General features: G+C 42.0%; 1 protein-coding gene across 2 annotated transcripts in view; it reads left to right on the top strand.

The window, feature by feature from the left end:
• Positions 1-20,355, top strand: part of TUT7 (terminal uridylyl transferase 7) — a 1,097,449-nt gene that overhangs the window by 830,847 nt on the left and 246,247 nt on the right. For both annotated transcript variants that reach the window (XM_069228237.1, XM_069228248.1), the window contains exons 22-23: positions 12,956-13,003; positions 13,106-13,197. In XM_069228237.1, coding sequence (XP_069084338.1) covers positions 12,956-13,003; positions 13,106-13,197 — 140 coding nt within the window. The remainder of the gene's footprint in view (positions 1-12,955; positions 13,004-13,105; positions 13,198-20,355) is intronic.

A 20,355-nucleotide genomic window follows, 5' to 3' on the forward strand; every position in this document is an offset into this window, starting at 1 on the left:
AGTTGGCATCACCAGAAGGGATCTTGGGGGAATGCGTTTTCGATAGTCTGGTCAGACATCTTTGCTTACGCCTTTCCTCCAATTCCGTTGATCCCACGGGTCCTCACGAAGATGAAAGCAGAGCTGTGCACTCTGATATTAATAGCTCCATACTGGCTGCGTCAGCATTGGTTCGCGGAACTTCTTCTTCTGTCAATAAAGCCTCACATTCCGCTGGAGCCGTTTCCCCAAATGTTGACAATGAACAATGGCCAGGTTTGGCACCCGGATCCGAAGTCGATGCATTTATCAGCATGGGTCCTGGCCACAGGGAGTTCGCACATTTGAATATCCCACAGGAGTTTAGGGATATTTTTTCAAAAGCCAGAGCGGATAGCACCAATAAAACGTATTATTGTAAATGGAGACGATTCTGTGTCTGGTGTCATCAATGACAGATTAACCCTTTGGTCTCACCACCGGAGGAAATATTACCATACCTATTGCAGCTAGCTCAAGCTGGCCTGGCACATTCTTCCATTAAAGTTCACCTAGCAGCGATAGCTGCATACAGACTTTCGGATGCTTCACCCTCACTCTACTCCTCTCGTCTGATTAAGAGGTTCTTGAAGGGGCTTTTCAGAGTTTTACCTCCTTTCAGACCACCACCTCCTTCATGGAACCTAAATATCGTCTTAGCACAACTGATGAAACATCCGTTTGAGCGATCCATTGTGCTTCTCTCAAGTTCCTTTCATGGAAGGTTGCTTTATTGGTAGCTCTCACATCAGCTAGGCGAGTCAGCAAGGTGCAAGCTCTCTCCATTCAAGAGCCATTCCTACAGCTTAAACATGACAGACTGCTAATGCGCACTAACCCGCATTTTATTCCAAAGGTTCCTTCAGACTTTCACATCAATGAACCTTTAGTCTTCAAATCCTTTTTTCCTCATCCATCCACTCCGGCTGAGAGGGCATTACACTCCTTAGACGTTAAAAGATGAGTTAAATTCTATTTGGACAGGACTAGATCTTTTCGACGCTCTAATCAGCTATTCGTGGCATACAGTGCTCTTAGGAAAGGTCATCCACTCTCCAAGCAGAGTATTTCCAGATGGATCGCCTCTGCCATTCGCTTCTGCCATCAAGCAGCGGACAAACCTCTGCACTCACCTGTACATGCTCACTCCACGAGGGCAGTCTCATCGTCAGCGGCGCTGTTCGCCGGAGTTTCACTACAAGACATTTGTAGGGCAGCAACATGGAGGAGCTGTCATACATTCACAAAACACTACTGCTTGGAATCTCTATCTCGGGGAGAGGTAGCAGTGGGTCGAGCGGTTCTCAGGAATCTCTTCAGGTGAAGGTGAGCCATCTCTTCTCCATCCCTCCATCCTAGAACAGGTATGCACATTGTTTATATCCTTTATATTTGCTTGCACAATTAAAAAAAAAAGAAGTAAACAAGAATAACAGAACATTCTGACAGACAGAAAAGTGGTCATTTTTAATGATAGTATTCATATTACATACGTGTTTTGGGATACTTTTTGCTTTGTCATTCTGGATATCTATATGTGTATATATATTTATATATATATATGTATGTGTGTGTATATATATATATATACCTTTATAGTGATATAGATTTATATACAGGAATATAATGAGGTTTCATGTATCAAGGTGTTTTCGATCAAATATGTTATTATACTACAATGTGCATAGCTACTGCTCTCTACTCTGATTCAAGCATGTGAATCTATGAAAGTTCCAATACTGGAGTAAGAAAATAAGTTACTTACCTGTAACTGTAGTTCTCCAGCATTGGAATCTTTCATAGATTCACATGCGACCCACCCGCCTCCCCGGAGAAGCTCACTTCACCTCTCTCTCTCTCTCTCTTTTTTCCTATATTGTACGCACTTGTGCTTGGAAAATCTGAGGTGCTGGAGCTTCTCTCAGGAGGATTCTAGAGGGTGCTGTCGCCTGATTGGTGGATGCTCAAGTTCGGTCCTTTTCACAAAATGACTCTGATAGACTGTTAAATTGAAGAGGCCTAAGGCCTTTTTTTTCTTTGTTATTATATCTTGACACTACTGGTGTAAATTATACCGGGGACTCCCATCTCGACGACGGGGAATGATTCAAGCATGTGAATCTATGAAAGATTCCAATACTGGAGAACTACAGTTACAGGTAAGTAACTTATTTTCTTATAAAACTAGAGAGGAAGTAGCAATGCAATTTCACAGCTCAGGACAAATTCATCTGCAGCTGTCCTTATACAGTTCAGGAAATATATTAGAAAGGCAAAAACTCACATGTTTACAAAACAAATCGATGAAGCAGCAGATGCACCGAGAACTATATTCAAAATTGTAGTTTGGCTTCTAAACCCAAAAGCGGGAAACCAATCCACTCCCACCTCCCAGGAGTTTAACAATCTATCACGTTTCTTCCATGAAAAGTTAACAACATTTACTCCACATTCGAAAACAACAATCACTGCCAACAGTTTTTGATAAATCCCCCCAACTAACCTCTCTCAAGAAAATATTGTTGAAAGTCTCTGACACGATCATTCAAAAAGCTGGATTGGGCTCTCCCTTGAGTGTTTGCCCTCCACGTGTTCTGAAGCATGTGAGAAACTCCCTAAATCAGTGGTTCCCAACCTTTTGACTTCTGTGGACCCCCTTTTTTATCAGTACTGGAGCCTGGGACCCCCACTGAATCATTATTGGAACCCAGGGACCCCCACTGAGTCATTACTGATAGCTGGGACCTAATATTAATACATTTTTAAGCAGTCGCGGACCCCCTGAGGAGGCTTTTCGGACCCCCAGGGTTCCCCGGCCCACAGGTTGGCAGCCACTGCCCTAAATCCATGAAGCAACTGTCTTTTTAGCCTCTCCCTAGAATCTGGATCCGTCCCCCAAGCTGGAAAAAGGCAATGGTGCTTCCACTGCTAAAAAAAAGACTAACCTGGACCCACTAAACCTGAGTAACTCCTGACCCCTTTCTCTACTTTCTGTTCTATGGAAGATGTTAGTATGTTTGGTCGGTCTTCAGATTGCCAAATTCATAGATGAAAATAATTTGTTGCACCCCTGACAAGTCTGGTCTTTGCACTGGCTTTAGCATTGAATCAGCCATCTTGGAGGTGACAGACTATACACAACTTGATGTTGGAAAGTACAGAACACTGTGGCATGGTTGGTGCTGAATATTCCTTGATGTCACTCAGTCAGTTTGGACTTTAAGACACTACAATGGCTACCTGTTGGTCCAAGAATAAGATTCAAATCCCATCTATTTACATTTAGGGTGTTGCAGTAGAAGGGTCTATAGTATATTCAAAACAAGGTCCTAAAGTACCAACCTCTCAGAACCCTGCAGTTGGCTCATTAAAACTCGTTGTGCGTCCCTAAGATACACAAATTAAGAGCTGGAGGCCGAGCCTTCTCTTTCCTGTTCCTGAGCTGTGGGACTCCCTTCCGAATCACCTTTGAACCATTAGTTCTGAGACCATTTTCAAGGCCTGCCTGAAGACCAACCTCTTTAAAGAAATATGATATTGTTTTTGATCCTCCTCTACTTTCTCCTCATGTAGTCTCTAGGTCCATTAAGGGATTTTTTTTTTAGCAACTAGCACTGTGACGGTCCGGTTATAGCAGCTTTTGTGCTCTATAAAACCCATCATTAATTTATTCATTCATTGTCAACTCAGTGCTTCATTGGAGGCAAAAACAGACTCCCCATCACCTAGAATGCCATTTGTTCCAACAAGTAGAACAAAGCTGTTTTGTCATATGGGCATCAAACGTACTTTTTCTGCAAAGTAATAGGCTGGCAAAAAGAGATTAAGGTCAAGCTTTTTCAGTAAGTAGAGGCATAATCATACTTTGTTTAAAGTAGAGGGAACAGTCCTGTAGTGAGGGAAGAATTTAAAATGTCCTGTAACAATGGAGTGAGAAGGAACGCCATCAGAAGTTTAACTGTGAAGGGTCTAATGGCAACCCTGACCTGTAACATGATATAAGCTTAAGCACAAAGGGAAGGTCTAATTAGGTGAAAGATGACCAAAGAAAATTAAACAGCATGGATGTAGACTTACTTGAGGTATGCATGTAATGTCCTTTGGCAATCTCTTCTATGATTTCATCTGTTTTCTGAGTGAAATAAGATGCCAATCTTAATACTAGAAACTTGAGAACAGGGGGGGATTGTAGTTTTTGATCTGTTTGAGGAATGTTTGTTCAAGATTGTAAACACTTTTTTGGTAACTGGCTAATTCTATTCTTGAATAACGATGAGGCTGTTCCTTCTTAATGGCCCGCTCGTAAGGTAATAATGCCTTTTTCTAGTCCACTTTCAAAGTGAATTCATATATATGGCTTCGCAACCATTTGCAAATGTAACATCTTCCTTCAAAATGTCCCGATCACTGCTAAACCACGGCAAGAATTTAGGGGCAGCTTTAATTTCTGTGAGCTTGCTAGGAGCCAAAACCTGTATTAAATCTGCTAAAGTATTACAATAATAGCAAGTTTGTTGTTGGACTTTCTCATATGTATGTTAAACTTTCCTAAAACAATAAAGTTGTCAGTAATTCATTAAATTTGGTTAGGAAGGAGTAAGTAGAACCATGAGTAAAGTAGTTTGTTTTTAAAGGAAATGTTCACTTCGTGAGGGAATAGTAATAGCACTTCTGCATCAGTTAAAGTAGGTAAATAGGAAATGGTTGAACTTGAGAAGAGATGGTGTTCTTAAGATCCGTATCAATACGCTCAAACCGCTTCTCTCCTTCATGATCTGGCGATTATCTGACGTTTATCTCCTGCAGAATCGGACTATAAAAGAGAGTAATCTGAAGGACAGATATAAGAGACTGCCAATGCTGACCAAGGTTTCAGCTACATTTCCGTTATAGTGTCAAGGTTGGATGCAATAAGTAGTGAACATACATTAATTAGGGACACTTGCATGCATGTTTCATTAAGAGATGCTTTTTGTGGGAGATTGGGGTCATTAATATAGTTAAAGATGCCAACAGGTTTTAAAACAAATTGATAGTAGGAAAGCTATAGCCTGTAGATCTAGTAACCCTGCTCGATCATTTCTGGCTTTAGTTGGTAGAGCGTCAAAGTGGGGTCCTAAAAATTAAAAGAATGACCCGGGGAAAAACCAACTGCATTTCTGAACATCAGCCTCATCATGGGGGGGGCAGAAGGACTTGTCCTTGGTGGGCCCAAGAGGGGTAAAGCTGTTCTGGTTCATTGTGGACAGGGTGGTTTGAATCTGAGGTGGTTTGTTGCGGCTGGCGAGCAAGAGGAAGTCTGTTTTCGCTGGGTTGAACTTTTGGTAGGCACTCTCTAGAGGAGATTCTGACAGATTTTGACTCTCTAGATTTAATGAGTCATGGAGATTGAGGTAGAGCTGGGTGTAGTCACCATATTAAAGAATCTTAAAGTTATAGGTGATTAGGACATCAAGTGTTAACACATAGAGATTAAAGATGATAGAAGACAAGATGAAGCCCTGGAAAACTCTGCGAGAGGCATGCAGTTTCTGAGATACAAAGGCTCCCATCTGGACAAGTTGATGACAGTTGGCAATGTAGGAGGTGAATTATTGCAAGAACATCTACAAAACCCAGGCGTGTTTCCCGGATGTGGAGATTTGTTCAGTGGTTGAATCTATCAAGGGCTGTATAGACGTCCAGTAGGAACATGAGGTTGGGGTCATTCTGGTCAGTGACTAGACTTCTTGAAGGATAGAAGTCTCTGTGGTGCGCTATAGTCTGAAAGCAGATTAGTAATCTCGTAAGAACTAATTCTTGCCGATTCCGTTTGTAGATGTATGTATACTTTCATTTTTCCATGGTTCCCTCTCTCTCATCTCTATTTTTACCTATTCCTTTTTACTCCCAGTGGCCCACCGCCACCCAGTCCTCCCTATTAATGGTATGGGAGTGGAACTGTGTTCAACACAATCTCAGTAGCCCCATCCTAGCCAGCGCAATTTGGATTGCACATTGAGGCATTTCCAAAGGAGAGATGATTTGCTGACTCCATGGTTCCCCCCACTTTCCTTGTGGAATGTCTATGAAATTTTAATTTGTGATTGGCTGTCACACTAGTTCAAAAATATCAAACATACCTTCATGCCCTAAAAATCAAAAGGGTTAGTTTTAGACTGGGTGGTCAGGGTCTCTGAATAAGGACCAGGAAAGTGTGTGCCTCTTCTGCTTCATACAAAACTTGAAAGGACCCATTCCACACCACTTTCAAATTGTCCAGTGCCACGACTGATTCAGTTGCCTCTAGCTTTATGTACTCAAGTGCAGTAGCTTCATCTCTTTCTGTCTCCTGGCAGTGATGTAGGACAGGGCAGGGAAAATTGAAAATATATATCCCAAAGTTTACCCTTAAAAAAAAGTCTTTTCTTCAATTAAGAAATCCTGAAATTAAATTCTGAAAGTTGAACAGGTTCTCATTGTGTAGATGCCTCTAATTTAGCTATGCACGCTTCCTTCTGGCTGCCTCATCAAGAGATTCAGTCAGTTCTGGGAGCTCATCCACCTTTTCATTCAAATTTTCTAAACTAACCATATGTGTGGTTTAAGTAGATTTCTGTTACTCCACTTAAGATAGTTTTGTGTAATGTCTTCGCAAAGGTTTTGGTTTGGCTGGTGAGGGGCTCGACTTCAAGATCTCTTCTTGTACCTAATATGTGTTGGAACATTGTTTTTCTTTACTAATTTAGAGTTTTTGTATGTAGCAAGATTGATGCATTCATCATTTGATTTCTCTGTGGGGGATCATTGATCCCTATGTAGTCAACTTTCATAATAGACGATACCTTTCACCTTCTTGTAGAGCATATGTGGCATAATTCATGGAATAGGCTCCTTGTGTAGGATTCTTCCACCTTCAAATGAGATCCTATTCTTTCCAGCCATCGGCGTGCACAATCACTTCCTTATCTTTCAGCAGTGGGTCTAGCGTTACAACCCAGTGGCAGACTTCTTTGATGCATGTTGAAATCTTGAAAATTATTACTACCTTAGGTGGGTCGATGTGTCTCAGATCCCCAGAGTTTTTTCTGTGTGTTTCCTATATGATAGTTTGCTTGTTTTATCCTCTGTTATGTACTCGTTTCTTTTCTTCCATGGCTCTTATGATTCCCTTCTGAGGTGCTTTACTCATCCCTGTGTTCTGTATCATGAGTTCTCCTTTGCTGGAAGAGAATATGCCCACAGATTCTTTTGCAGCATTCGGTTTAGTGTTAACACAATTTTAGTCATCCGCTATCTGTGTGAGGTCAGGATCACTTACTACAGACGGGGTTTTCTATCACCTGCTATTTCCCGTAGCAAATGGAGCGTGGAGCATGGTGGTCATTTGGTGCAATGTGTGTGTTCATCAGGGGTTTCTCAACAAGAAGTGCAGTTTGCTTATTTATACCTTGCTACTAGATAATAGTGTTCTTGCTGGGTCCTGGGTTTTAATGTTAAGGACAGTGTTGGTAACTGTATGAATTTGCTCCTCTAACCTAGTTAGTGCCTCATCAGCCTAGGGTTTGCAGCTGCCTTCTGTGTTGCTCCCACTGTCTTCAGGTTTTCCAGGATGCTTGGTTCCTCTGAGTAGCCTGTAGCTTGTGTGGGGCATTGATGCTCTTAAACACCCTCGCCCACAACATTCTCTGAGATTTTTGTGATTGGGTCATTCAGAGAAGGCAGTGGAGGTATTGATTTTCTGCTTCTTTTATCATTTTCTAGTGAATTCAGATTTTGATCACGTGTTTAGGTCGGTTTAGTTTTTTAGGCCAGTTTTGCATACATTGACGAATGTGTTGGTGTATGCTGTAGGCTGATGAAAGTTGGAAACCATGATGAGTTCTTGTAAGAGAGTCCATGGAGAAGTATTTGAAGGAGTGATATGTTTATTTTCTCTTTTTCACTAACTTTGGTGCACTAGTGTGGTGTAAAGGATGGAAATGTTTATTGCGAGACAGACGTTTCAGGAATATCTGGGACTTGAATGTATGTAGTTGAAGATGAGTTGGTTATGATGAGGTCAAGGGTATTTCCTTTAAGGTGTTTAGGAATGCTTGTGTTTCTTGATTACTTGTATGTTACGAAATGTATAATAGGATTATTTCGTTGATGTAGAGCTTGAATCTTCGGATAGGATGAAGTCTCAAAGGAATGTAAAATTGGTGAACTTACTAGAGACAGTAGTGATGAGGTCTGACATTTCTCCATTCAAGTCTTTGTTAGGTTTGGGGGTGATTCTTTAGATCAGATTGAAAATGCCCCGGGCACTCATGAGTGGCAGGTGAGTATCATTAATAATTTAAGTATTGCTGGTTATGTAAAGATGTAGAGTCTTGTGAATGTATAGCAGACTGCATTAATCTGTCTTGTCTCTGCCATTAGCCCATATGAGGTGGGAGATAGAAGAAATTACATCTAAGGTGTACATAAATCCTGGTTTGCGCCATATTTCTGTAATGAACAGTGTGTCCAGGTTGTGTTTTATGGTTATCTCCAATGTCATAGCTGTGAAGGACTGTGTTGTGTAGATAGGGTATGCATGTAAGTGGGGTGTACATGAGGCTTTGTGTGTTTGTCATGTTTGACGTGTAAGTGTACATGATGTGGAGAGGAATGTAGCATGGTGTATAGTTAATGAAGCATCCAGTATGTTGTTCCTGAGACCAGGGTTTCTACCCCTGGATCCTTCCCTCCCCTAACAGGTGGCATCCTTTTCTGTGCCTTCCTTTAGTTTTAGATGCCCAAGAAGATATTCGCTGAAAGGATTCTTAATGTGGGGTGAAGAATCTGCTTATCTGGCAGTGCAGTATTGAAGGCTGATAGGCCTTGTGAATTGTTTCACCTTTGGATTGGTGATTAATGGTTTTAAGGTGGCAGGGTCTGGCAGGAGAAAGTTGTTATGGTAATGGTGAGACTTGGTCCTGATAGGTTAATAGCGAGCAAGGGCTGCCCACTTGGCTGGCTGGTCTTGGCATATGCCTCTGCTTAAAATAAAATCATTCTATTGGAGATTCTATGGGCTTTCATAAAGCAACAGCATTCTTTTGGAGAAATGCTTTCCAGGCCTGTCTGCCAGCACAGGCAATTCTCAACCAGTTGTGAGAGTGTGAGCAAAAGTATAAGACTACAAGAAGTCCATCAAGGTAATATGTGAAATGGAATTGCCTAAGACCTCTGTGTACCTACAGCTGGAATGCACAATGAAGCATTGCCGCTTGATATTATTCAGAAAAGTAAGAAGCAAAAAAAATATTGAAATTTGTTTTGCTAGCATTTGTTTTGACGAGATGCTGAACAGCTCTGCTTTGCATGTGACGTGAAAGCCGATGGCTGCTGTTCTGGTAAGCTCATTTAATCGAAAACATATGGTTGAAAAATAAAAATGGCAGGCAAGGAAATGATGCTAAAAAGACCAGAGAAATGATTGTATGGTAAATGTTTCTTGAGTGACATTTGTTTCTAGTGATGTCAAACCAGAGTTGTTGTTACACTTAAGTTGAACCTACCAGACAGTCTGGGTGCAAAAGACATACTGTGGGCTTACCCATTACTTACGTTGGTTTGATTTACTGTCACTCGCTTGCCTGCTTCTTATTTGATGGCTTACCTTGTCTTTGTTGTGTCGGTCCTACCCCTGGAGCCTTCCCGATTTGTGTCCTTCCAATGCTCATTCTTTAGGGAACTACATTTATCTTATGCACTCCAGAAAACTGCATGTATTTTTCAGATGTCTCATGTGCTTCTTTTTCCCCCCTCTACACTCCATGATACTCTCTCTCACTCGTGTGCTTCTCCTTCACCCACCTCCATGATGCGCTTGCCCTAGTACTTCTTTCCCCACATTGCTTTCTTGCTGTGTGTTTTTTCCCCAACTAAATGCTGCACACAAGGACTTCAGGGCCACTAAGGTGTGCTTCTCCCTACATAACCAGGACGAGACTGGCTGGAGGGGCTGACCACTGGTGTCAATTGTCAGCTTCACCAATAGCTCTCTACATTTTGTCAACAATTTCCTTCTGCCAGAGATGAGGGTGTCTGCGTCCAACAGCTTACTTTCAAAGAAAAGAAAACACATTCTTCCCCCAAATCATTAGCAGCCTACCTCAGGGAACTCCGTTTCGTGAACAGCTGCTGTAACAGAAATCTATCTGCTTACCAACAGTAACAGCAAGATGTTATGGTTTTGTTTTCCATTCTGCAAACAAATTGTAGTCCTCACTTAAGGACATCCCCTGGACTTTCTGAAACCTATTTGACTCATACAGCAAAAACTGAGCTTGCTGCCACCAACCCACCCTTGCTCTATTGGGTAGAGCAGGGCTTGGTTGTGTAACTAGATCAGGAGACAGGTGGGAGCGATGGTGAGGAATTGAGGGAGCCTTTAAGTACATGCACTCTTGACTGGGCTGCAGAAAGAAAGAAAATAATCAAACAAAGAATACATATAAATATTAATTTATGGTTCTTGGAGCTGCCTGGGCTCCAGGTTGCAGTTCTGTCTGGGAGAGTACTGCAGGAGAGTAATGACTGGGCTGCTGAAGTAAAGTAAAGCGGCCAACCCAGGGGGAGATTAAGAACGCTGGACTGGTGGTGGGTTGCAAGGACAAAGTAGGAAGAGGTGGGAGGGAGGGTGCCTGCAAGGATGAAGTGGGAGAGTGTGTGTGGGGGGGGGGGGGTCTTTAAAGATTAAGCAGAAGGGGGGGAGACCTGTAAGGATGAAGTAGGGGGGGTGCCTGTTAGGATGAAGTGGGAGGGAGCGAATTGGGGGACATGCAAGGACGAAGCAGCAGGGGAAGGGAGCATGCTAGGACCAAGCAGGATTGGGTGGGAGCATGCTAGGATGAAGCAGGAGGGAGGGGGCATGCAAGGATGAAGCAGGAGGGAGGGGGCATGCAAGGATGAAGCGGGAGGGGGTTGGGAGGGATAGGGGATGAAACAAGCTGAGGAGGTGAATGGAAAGGACGGGGAGAGATGGAGTGAGTCTTGAAACACATGCACTCTCATGGAGTGCTAGTTAAAAATTAAAAAATAAGTACCTCTGCAAGTGGGTGGCAAGTGGAAGGACACTGGTTATGGGCAGGAAACAGTACTTCAACCAAGCTCCAATGAAGACTGGAAGAACTGGCGTGGAAGCGTGGAAGAACAGAAGAACTGTAGAGAAAGGGGAAGGAGGCTCTGCCCAATGATAAGCAAGGAGAAGTGGCCTTGGTGCCAGCCGATGGTCAGTAAAGTAGTGGGTGGGTTGGAAGCTTGTTTTTTTTGTGTTTTTTTTTTTTTGTTGTTTTTTTTTGTTTACAAGAGATTTTACAATCACCGAGCAAGTACAGTGCAGACGAAACCTTAAAAAAAAAAAAAAAGGTATGTAAGAAAAAAAGTTCTCTTTCACTCTGCGTTTTTCTGCATCCTTTTGTCGATAAATTTCTCTTCAGAATCAAGAGACAACCAGCAAAGCAGCATGTACCTGTATTTTGTCTTAAACGGTCCCCCGTAAAAGGTTACTTTGAATGTGATTTTGTTTCCAGAAAGCAGCCATATGTCATGGATGTAAACAATCAAAAATGCTTTTAACCCCGTTGTTTAGGGCTGTGCTGTGGGAGAAATAAAGCTTCTGGGTGGATATTTAGCAGCTGAAATTGTGAGGTGGGAACTTTCCTCAGTCTTCTTTGTTCTCAAGTAGTGGTGTGCAAAATATTTATTTTAAGTTCAACATTTTGCAAAGTTCCCAGTATTTGCGAAATCTCCAGGATGGCATTTGCTCGAGGTACATTTTTCCACATTGCCAGATTGTGTCCCCTCTGAAATCAAGCCAAACTTGAAAACTTATGCAGAGTATTTCTAGTTTACCTTTTACAAAGCTTTTCTATGTGCACTGAAAAGATCTTTGCAGAATTTTTCTGTTTGGATATAACTTTTGCAGTATTTTCCTACACACAGTAGGGTTGCATATGAAAAGAATACTGTTTTTTATGAACTATGTATATTACGTATAACCATTCACTTAGCATTTCACGCGTCTTCTGCAAAGCACAAAACTTAGCAGCCTTCACCACTTTACAAAATTTTGCAAAGGTTGCAAAAAATAATGGGCTCCCTTACTTCTAATTGTTGAAAAGTAAATTGGAGCCTAATTCTTTGCAATGTGCTCTTAACACTTGTACTCCTATAGATAGATAAGCAGGCCTTTATTCAGTGCTATACGGTAAGGTAGTCATCATTTGTATGTTTATATCACCTCTTCAATACTTTGGCTCTCATTAATAGTGGCCCTCCATCCCGATAATTTTGAGGGTGGGGAAAATCTGGCTAATTACAAAATTAAAATTTGGACCCAGGAGACTGTAATTCTAGTTCCCCTCACCCGGTATTTTCACACACAGATTTTGGCAGTTTTCTTCTGGTGAAATTAAAGAGATGTGTATTGTTCCTTCAGATCTTCATAATAATGGCTCTACCAGAACTAAGAGGCCATTCATAATGAGTGGCTGCGTATCTAGACGTTGTGACTTTTGTGCACAGTTCATAGGCGCTTGTTTGATGACCATCATGCACACACTGGTAAATTGCTGTATGCTTAAGTACATTGATCCTTTCAAAGAAATAATGTGTGATTTTGCATTTTTGAACATTAGCACGCATAGCGAGCCTAAAAATATAACTAAAGAAATTCTTCTTTAACTGCCATGGCTAATTATCCATTGAGTTGGTATGCAAGTTTTTAACCGGGCCTAGCAATACATTGTATCTGCCGCAATTGACTCCTTAAATTAAGTTGTCTGTAAATCGTATAGAATTGATTTAATTAATTGATGCTTGTTATTTATATCAGGATAAAGGTGCGTGCAATACGTACAACGTTTTACTTTAATGTGAGGATGTTTTTTTCGTTTAGTAATGTCTACAACCATTTTATACACAGATCCTTTTGATTTGAACCACAATCTTGGAGCAGGCTTATCTAGAAAGAGTAAGTTGAGTTTTTTTTTCTTCTCCACAATTTCATTCATAGTATTATACCCATGACATGTCCTGCATTAATCGTGCAACTTTGCTTATTTTACCTCCTTAGTGGCATATTTTATTATGAAAGCTTTTATGAATGGAAGAAGAGTGTTTGGTACACCATTGAAAAGTTTCCCTAAAGAGTATCCTACAAAAATGGTAAGCTTTTCTTTATTCTTTATTCCTTTGTAGAAACTATTGCCTTTTGTGTTGCCATAATGTGTACTAGTGTGGTAAATTCAGTAGTTAAAACTCTTTCAGTCATCTCAGACTTGTCTTCCAAACATAAGCACATTTTCTTTAACAGTGTTGTTGCAGCAACTTTTACAGGCTATTTTGTGCAAAACGAGGCCTTTTTTTCCGACTAATTTAAATTAAACATAAGTGAGCCTGCCTGGACGTGCAAAAGAGTGTGCAGATAGTTATGGCAATGTCCTACTCCTATGCAATGGATGGAGTGCAGTGATGTAGCGTGATGGCCTCTGTTCAAGGCCGGACAGGGTATTTTATTCCACTGGGCATTAACCCAGTGGGCTGAAGCACTTGAAGCAGGCACGGCTCCTCCGCTACAGCGGAGGAGCGTTGCCACCCACCAGCAGCAGCAGCTGCAAAACATCATAAACTATGTTTATTATTGTTTTGTAGTAAAAGGGTGGGGCCACAGGCTATGATGGGAACAAGGGGGAGTGCTCTGCACTCCCCCTCAGTGCGCATGTATGTTTGGCCGACCGTGTCTAGCCGGCCAAACACTCATGTGCACTGGGCTCTCTCCAGCCCAGCAATACAGTTGCCGGGCTGGAGAGAGCAGGCACAGACTCCCAGTCTGTCTGGGAGCACCCTTTCCTGGCGCTCCCAGCCAATCCGAATGATGCTGTGAGCAGCGTTTGGATTGGCTGCAGGGCAGGCTGGGAGCCTGTGCCTGTAGTGCAGGAGAGGAGTGGCACAGCGGCAGCAAAGCAGGTAACTGATATATATATATATTATTTTTTTTATTCACCCCAACCCTGCACCCCCGCACTCTCCCACCCCCCACACGCCTCCCCAACAAAGCCCTGCGAGCCGCTCCTGCCTTGAAAGCCGGTTTTGAAGGCACAGGGATGCTCCTGCTGCCTCTTTCATTTTCCCCGCTCCCTGAGGTTAAATGTAGCAAGCAGGGGGAGGCTTTGAGAGAGAGAGGGCGGTAAGGGGGAAGGTAGAGAGAAGCAATTAGGGAGAATATACAGGAAAGAAGGAGCAAATGTGAATGTATGGATGGAAAGAGAGAAGGCACGAGTAGAGCGGGGCTTAGTTTGAGTGTTTTTGCCTGTGGTTCAGGAATGCGACAATCCACCATACAACCCTTACAAAACCCTGACCCAGTATCAAGTTGTCTACAAAGGTTTCAGCACCAGGTGCTCCACGAACATGCAGTGCACTCAGGGCAATGAAGGTGGCACGCTTCCATTCACACTCCAGTCCCTTAGCAAGTGGCTCCATGCACGAACCATAGGTTGGCTATCCCAGGCCAGTTGAGGCTTTAAGGCACTGCAGTCTCATTAGGGGGAGGTTCTGACTTAAAAGGCGTTCAGTCAGAATCCTACGGATAGTAGCTTCACCCCATTGGCTCCTCAGCCAAGCACATACACCAAGGGCCAGATGTAGCAAAGGGTTTTTCCCATTCTGTGTCAATGGGAAAATGTGTTCGTACATATGGCCCCAAATGTCTGAGCCGGCGGCTCCTCTCATACTTTGCAGGATTACTATTGCAACAACACATCATCATTAGGATAAAACTAACCTGTCTCACAACAGTCTAAACCCAGCTCATATTCCCTATTGATGGGTGAACAATCCAATGATTGGTGAATTCTGCCTCATAGTGATAAGAAGAACTGACATTGAAGGATCAAAAAGAGGCATCACTATGAACGCTTGGCCCTCTACAAGCCAGTTATCCCTGTGGTAACTTGTCTGACACCTCCAGCTTGAAACCCACAAAGTCAGAAGGGATTGTGAGGCCCGACTTTCACTGTCTATATTCCTACTGAAAATCGAGATCAAGCAAAGAAAAAAGAGAATAATTACATAAATTGATCATAACAACGGAGTGTTTTTCTTTGGACTCTAGGGCAGTAGGTTTCAGTGGGGCAGTATCAGTGGTAGATACTGTTGTGTTCTATTGGTGTCCCAGGAACAGGATGCTATTTTATTTCAAGGGGTCACGAAAGAAAGAGTAAAAAACTTTGGCATCACCTAGGAAGGAAAGATAAAAACTTTAACAATTGAACCAACTAATTTTATCAGTGCATACAGAATACATGAAAGTCTGATAAAGCAATGGGAATGAAATCAGGAGCACTAATTGTAGCATTTAATAGCTCACATAATCTTGCAAGGTGTATTTTCACATTTTTTGCGCATTTAACCTTGGTGTTTTACACAGAGCTCCTTCACTGCTGCTCAGATAGAGATAAAAAATAGGAGTAGTGGTAGTTCACCGGCGTCCTGACGGCCTCCCACGTATCCTACACCTCTAATGTCTCTTTACAGTGCCAGAGTAGTCAAGCTCAACAGGCCTTCTTCCCCAGTTCATTCTGTCAAGCCGAATTCCTTGACAGTGGATGTGCTAGATAGTAGTGAGGGACAATGGGAATGTCATTCATCCATTTATGCATGTCACTAATTAGACGACAAGGCTTTTAACTACTGTACCATCACGCGGTGACTCATTCTGGGTTATCAGTGCTGCCCATCAACGTCAAATCGGTCTTTGTTCCAACAACACAATGACTGTTCCAGAGTACAGCTACATTTAAACTGTCCTCGCTGGAACAGGAATCACATCTGATAGAGATAGTACACCACAGTACTCCTCTAACATTATATATTGTCTATTTTAAGAATTAAGATGTTATTGTCATATCATTAATAACAATCAATACTAAGATCTACACTGATTATGTGTAAGCAATTACTACATAATTATTCTCACTCATTCTAATTTATAAGAACTATATCAAAATGGGCACACTCAAAACACATGTATATATATGATAAATTGAACTAATATTAATACTAAACTTAAACATGTCAACTATTCTAAACTCTGTGTAAATAGAAAAACATTCTTAGAAAATGCTAATAAGGAAAAACGTGTAATACTAAACTTTAAGCAAGTGTGAACATTATTAAAATAACGCAGTAAAGAGTAAAACATGAGTAATACAATATCAAGTTATGTGTAATGCAGTAGTTGAATGTCTGATTGTCCATGTATACTTGCCACATTTTGTAAGTGTTCACCAAAGTAGTCGGGCATACATTCTTTTTGAAAGGGAAAGACATTTGTAGTCCAAGGTCAGCCAGAGCAACATCATTGCATTCGGGCCAAATACCACAACATCCTATGAAGAATCCATGAAATTTAACATACAGTTTGTGAGATCTTTAATTTGTTGTGAAGGGTCTTTATAATAGTTTACTTTATCCTCAAAAGTTTTTTCATTGGTCGTTTTTTACACAAGGTTCTCTATACATCATCTATCCACATCTTTTTGCTTTATGTCTTTTGATCCATATGTCTTTGGTTTCGGGACAAGTACCTGATATGTGAGCAATATTCTCACAAACATCTTTGCAGTATCTTCATGTTGAAAGTGTCCTGTTTCTTCCTCTTGATATTGTTTCTCTTGTGTACAGAACATTTGCTCTTAACATCAATGCAGCTTTGTATTGATTTTCTTTTAGTTTATTGTGTTTCCTAATCCAGAAATTCGATGTCCGATTGTTTTCCAGATGCTTGAAGCCATCACCTTGAACAAGATTTTTCAATTTCTCAAATTATTTCTTTCTCCAATCATATTTGGCTAGCAGTTGTAGATCACAGCTCAGGAACCTACTATCCAATATATTTAATTTGTGTGTTTTGATAGTTTGATCAATTTTGTCATTGATTACTTCACCTGCATACATGTAAGAATGAGCTATGTATAAATGTGGTGTTTCTCTGATATAGAAGGTTGTTTGCTTTGTTTAGTCCAATTGATGTACATAGTTTCAATATATTTAGGACCCCGTTTGCTCTTTTCGAATAGAGGAGACCATTGCATGTGTATGCAGGTAGATGTAGAAAATGTTTGACATGTTTTCTAATTGTCTGGTCCAAAGTATTAAGTGTTTTTGCTTCCATGCCACTCATTTCCAATTTCAATGACAGTTTTGGGACCAGAAAGTGACATAGAAGTTCAACTTTTTGGGTGGGCTTAAGTTGTAATTTATCAAGTTTTTCAGCCCAATCTGTGAGGACCTCATTTGCTTTGTTGTATTTTGTATGACCAGTGTGAGGATCAAAGTTCAATCTGAGTTGACACTCACTATCACCAGGATGAATTTTTTCAATATTTTGTTTCTCAAATTGCCATAGTTTGCAGTTATTCACCAGGATTTTATCTTTAATATGGCTTATGAAAAACCCATGTGTCTTCTTTACATTTAATTTGTGACCTGTTGTCTTGCTGAATGATTTTTAGGTTAGCACTCATACCTTTCCAACTGTTGCTGAGTACGGCAATGTAATCTGCAAAGGCTAGAGCGGTGGTTTGCTCAATGATTCTGCCAGATCCAAAAGTAATGCCTTTGCCATTCTTTTGAAGATCACATATCAACGGGTCCATGGCAATGTTAAAAAGTAGGAGAGATAATGAGGCTCCTTGCTTAACTCCAGATCTCATTGTTAGTTCTGGCGTGGGAAGGTTGTTTTTGCCCTTGAAATGAGTAGTTGAGTCTGTGTATAAGGCTTTATTGAGATCTCTTATATACGACAGAACTCTGTCTTTCTAGACTCCATAGAATTTTACCATGACTGACAGTCAAAAGCTTTAGATATATACCACTGCAAGAGTGTCTATTCTTTTGAGCCCCCTTAGTTATATTTTGGAGTGGTGTCAAATGCTTTAGACATCCTCTAACTTAATGAAGCCTTTTTGTCTCTTTTTAAGGTCGACAAATAAATTGAGTCTTTTGGTAAGTGTTTTTGTGAGGAGCCTTCATGAATGCTGTGCCAATTGTAATTGGTCTCCAATTACTTATTTTGTCCAGTTCATCCATTGGCACATTTTTAGGAATTAAGATTGAGCTGTTCCTCTTAATTCAATCTGGAACCTTTCTCATATTCAACCAAGTAGATAGTATTTTGGGCAGCATTCTTGTTCTTTATTGTGTACTTTGAACAGATCGTTTCGGCCCGTATTGTCAGGCCCCACTGCTTTATTTAGGTTGGATTCTCCAAATGCGAGTGTTACTTCTGACAGTGTGATGTCCGTACACTGATTTTCAGAATCCCATTTCTCTGGTATCTTGTCAATTTGTGCAAATGTAGGATTTTTCTTATTTTCTTTCTCAATAATGCTTTATAATATTCAAAGGTATCGTCCACACTTATTTGGCAGGTGGCATCATCTGCACCATCAGTTATAATTCTGGCAATCTTTTCCTTGTCTTTTTTTAACATTGCCTGTTACTGCCCTTAGCTTTGGTATATCTTTTTTTTTAATATGATTTATTGAGTTTTTCGTTTCGCTTGCCTTTTTTTGAAATTTTGTTATCAATCGGGGTGCTCGATTGCTCTTCTTCAGCAGTATTCATATTTTCATTCCCAGTATCAACTGGTTGTTTGTTACAATTGACTGGTCTCTGATTAATTAGCATTTAGCTACCCCAAGAGAGTCATAGTTACTCCAGCCGTTTACCCACGCTTCATTGAATTTCTACACTTTTGCATTCAGAACACTGGACAGAAATCACATTGCATCAACACCCGCCTCAGGCCTTTGCAATGCTTTGTTTTAATTTCAACAGTCAGATTCCTCTAGTTTGCGCCAGTTCTAAGTCAGCTGCTAGGGTTCTGGCTATGGCAGAACGCCCCACGTCCCATGGAGGAGCATGGGAAAAGCAAACACAGCAGCTGGGGCGATCCACTGGAAGGGCCCGGCACACACACCTTTACCCAGATCGGAGACCAAAGCCCATGGGGGCCAGAATGTAAACCAGCACCCGCGAGCAGACAGGGACCTTCCCAGCCCCATTTGCAGAAGTGGGTGCACAAGGCGGTCCGTGCAGACAGCAGTGGACACTACAGAGACCCACACACAGCCTGACACTATGGGTTCTTCAGGCCCGGGGTGGACTGGGCACCTGCCCCATCAGGGCGGCAGGCCAGGCACACCGGCATCATACCTCTGCAGTAGGACTGAGGGGGGTATAGTGCCTTTGTGATGGTCGATCAGGGGTCTGACCTTGGTAGGATGAAGGGAGTAAAGCGCCTTGTGACAGCCCAACTGCACCCTGGGAGAGTACCAGGGCATTTGACATTTTGATGTTCAAGCGACCCTTAGACAGCCGTAGCCCTGGGAGGAACCCAGGGCCACAAGGTGCGTTCAAAGTGTCGATGATCAATGTTTCCTTCAGTTCATTCGAATTGTCGTAGCTCTCTGCTTTCTTAATGCGCAAGGCAAGTGATCCACCGCCAAGAGTCACAGGCAGCGTTTCAAATGTTTACCCACTTGCCTGTGTAGAAGAGGCATGAGGAAGTCTGAACCAGCTGTCGCCGCCCGAACAGTGAGACAGCCTAGCACCCCATCTCACTTCCCTTCTGGAAGTTAGCCTCCATAATTAAAAAAATAATAATAATAAATTTGCCAGGTGCTCTGCCGGGAGCCCCAACCTACCAGTGCAGGAGGCAGGTAAGGAAGAGGCTCCCACTGCAAGAGAGGCAAGAAGCTCCACCACCAACCTTCCAGGACAGGGCCACACGAGTCTTTAAACCCCAGCATGGCCACAAGGTTGCCAGTCCACCAGGTATGTGGCTTTGAGGCACATAAGCTATCCGCCACCCACCAGGGCTAATGGGTGCCAGGGCTTTACTCCTGCACATCCTGAGCTTAGGCAGCAGCCTTAATCCATAACATTGGGCTGGAGTTCCATCTTGCTTTAGCAGGAGTCACAGACTGAAGAAGTGCCAGATTCCCTACACTTACGTCGGTCCAAGAATTTCACCTCTATCGGCACAGTACAAATGCCCTTGGCCTTCGCTCCTAAATCATGGCCTCAGTTCCCGAAACCAGCAAAATAGAACCAGATTCCTAATCCACTATTCCTAGCTGGAGTATTCAAGCAGCCAGCCTGCTTTGAACACTAAGTTTTTCAAAGTAAATGCTTTGGACCCAAAGGACACTCAGTCAAGAGCATCAAGGGGACATCAAGAGGCAAGGGTTAGGTAGGCAATGGCTTGCCTTGCTGTGGACCTCCAGCTTGATCCCAGGATCCGACTAGGGGGAGCTT

This window comes from Pleurodeles waltl, chromosome 1_1 (assembly GCF_031143425.1).
Source record: "Pleurodeles waltl isolate 20211129_DDA chromosome 1_1, aPleWal1.hap1.20221129, whole genome shotgun sequence".
NCBI classification, from domain to species: Eukaryota; Metazoa; Chordata; class Amphibia; order Caudata; family Salamandridae; genus Pleurodeles; species Pleurodeles waltl.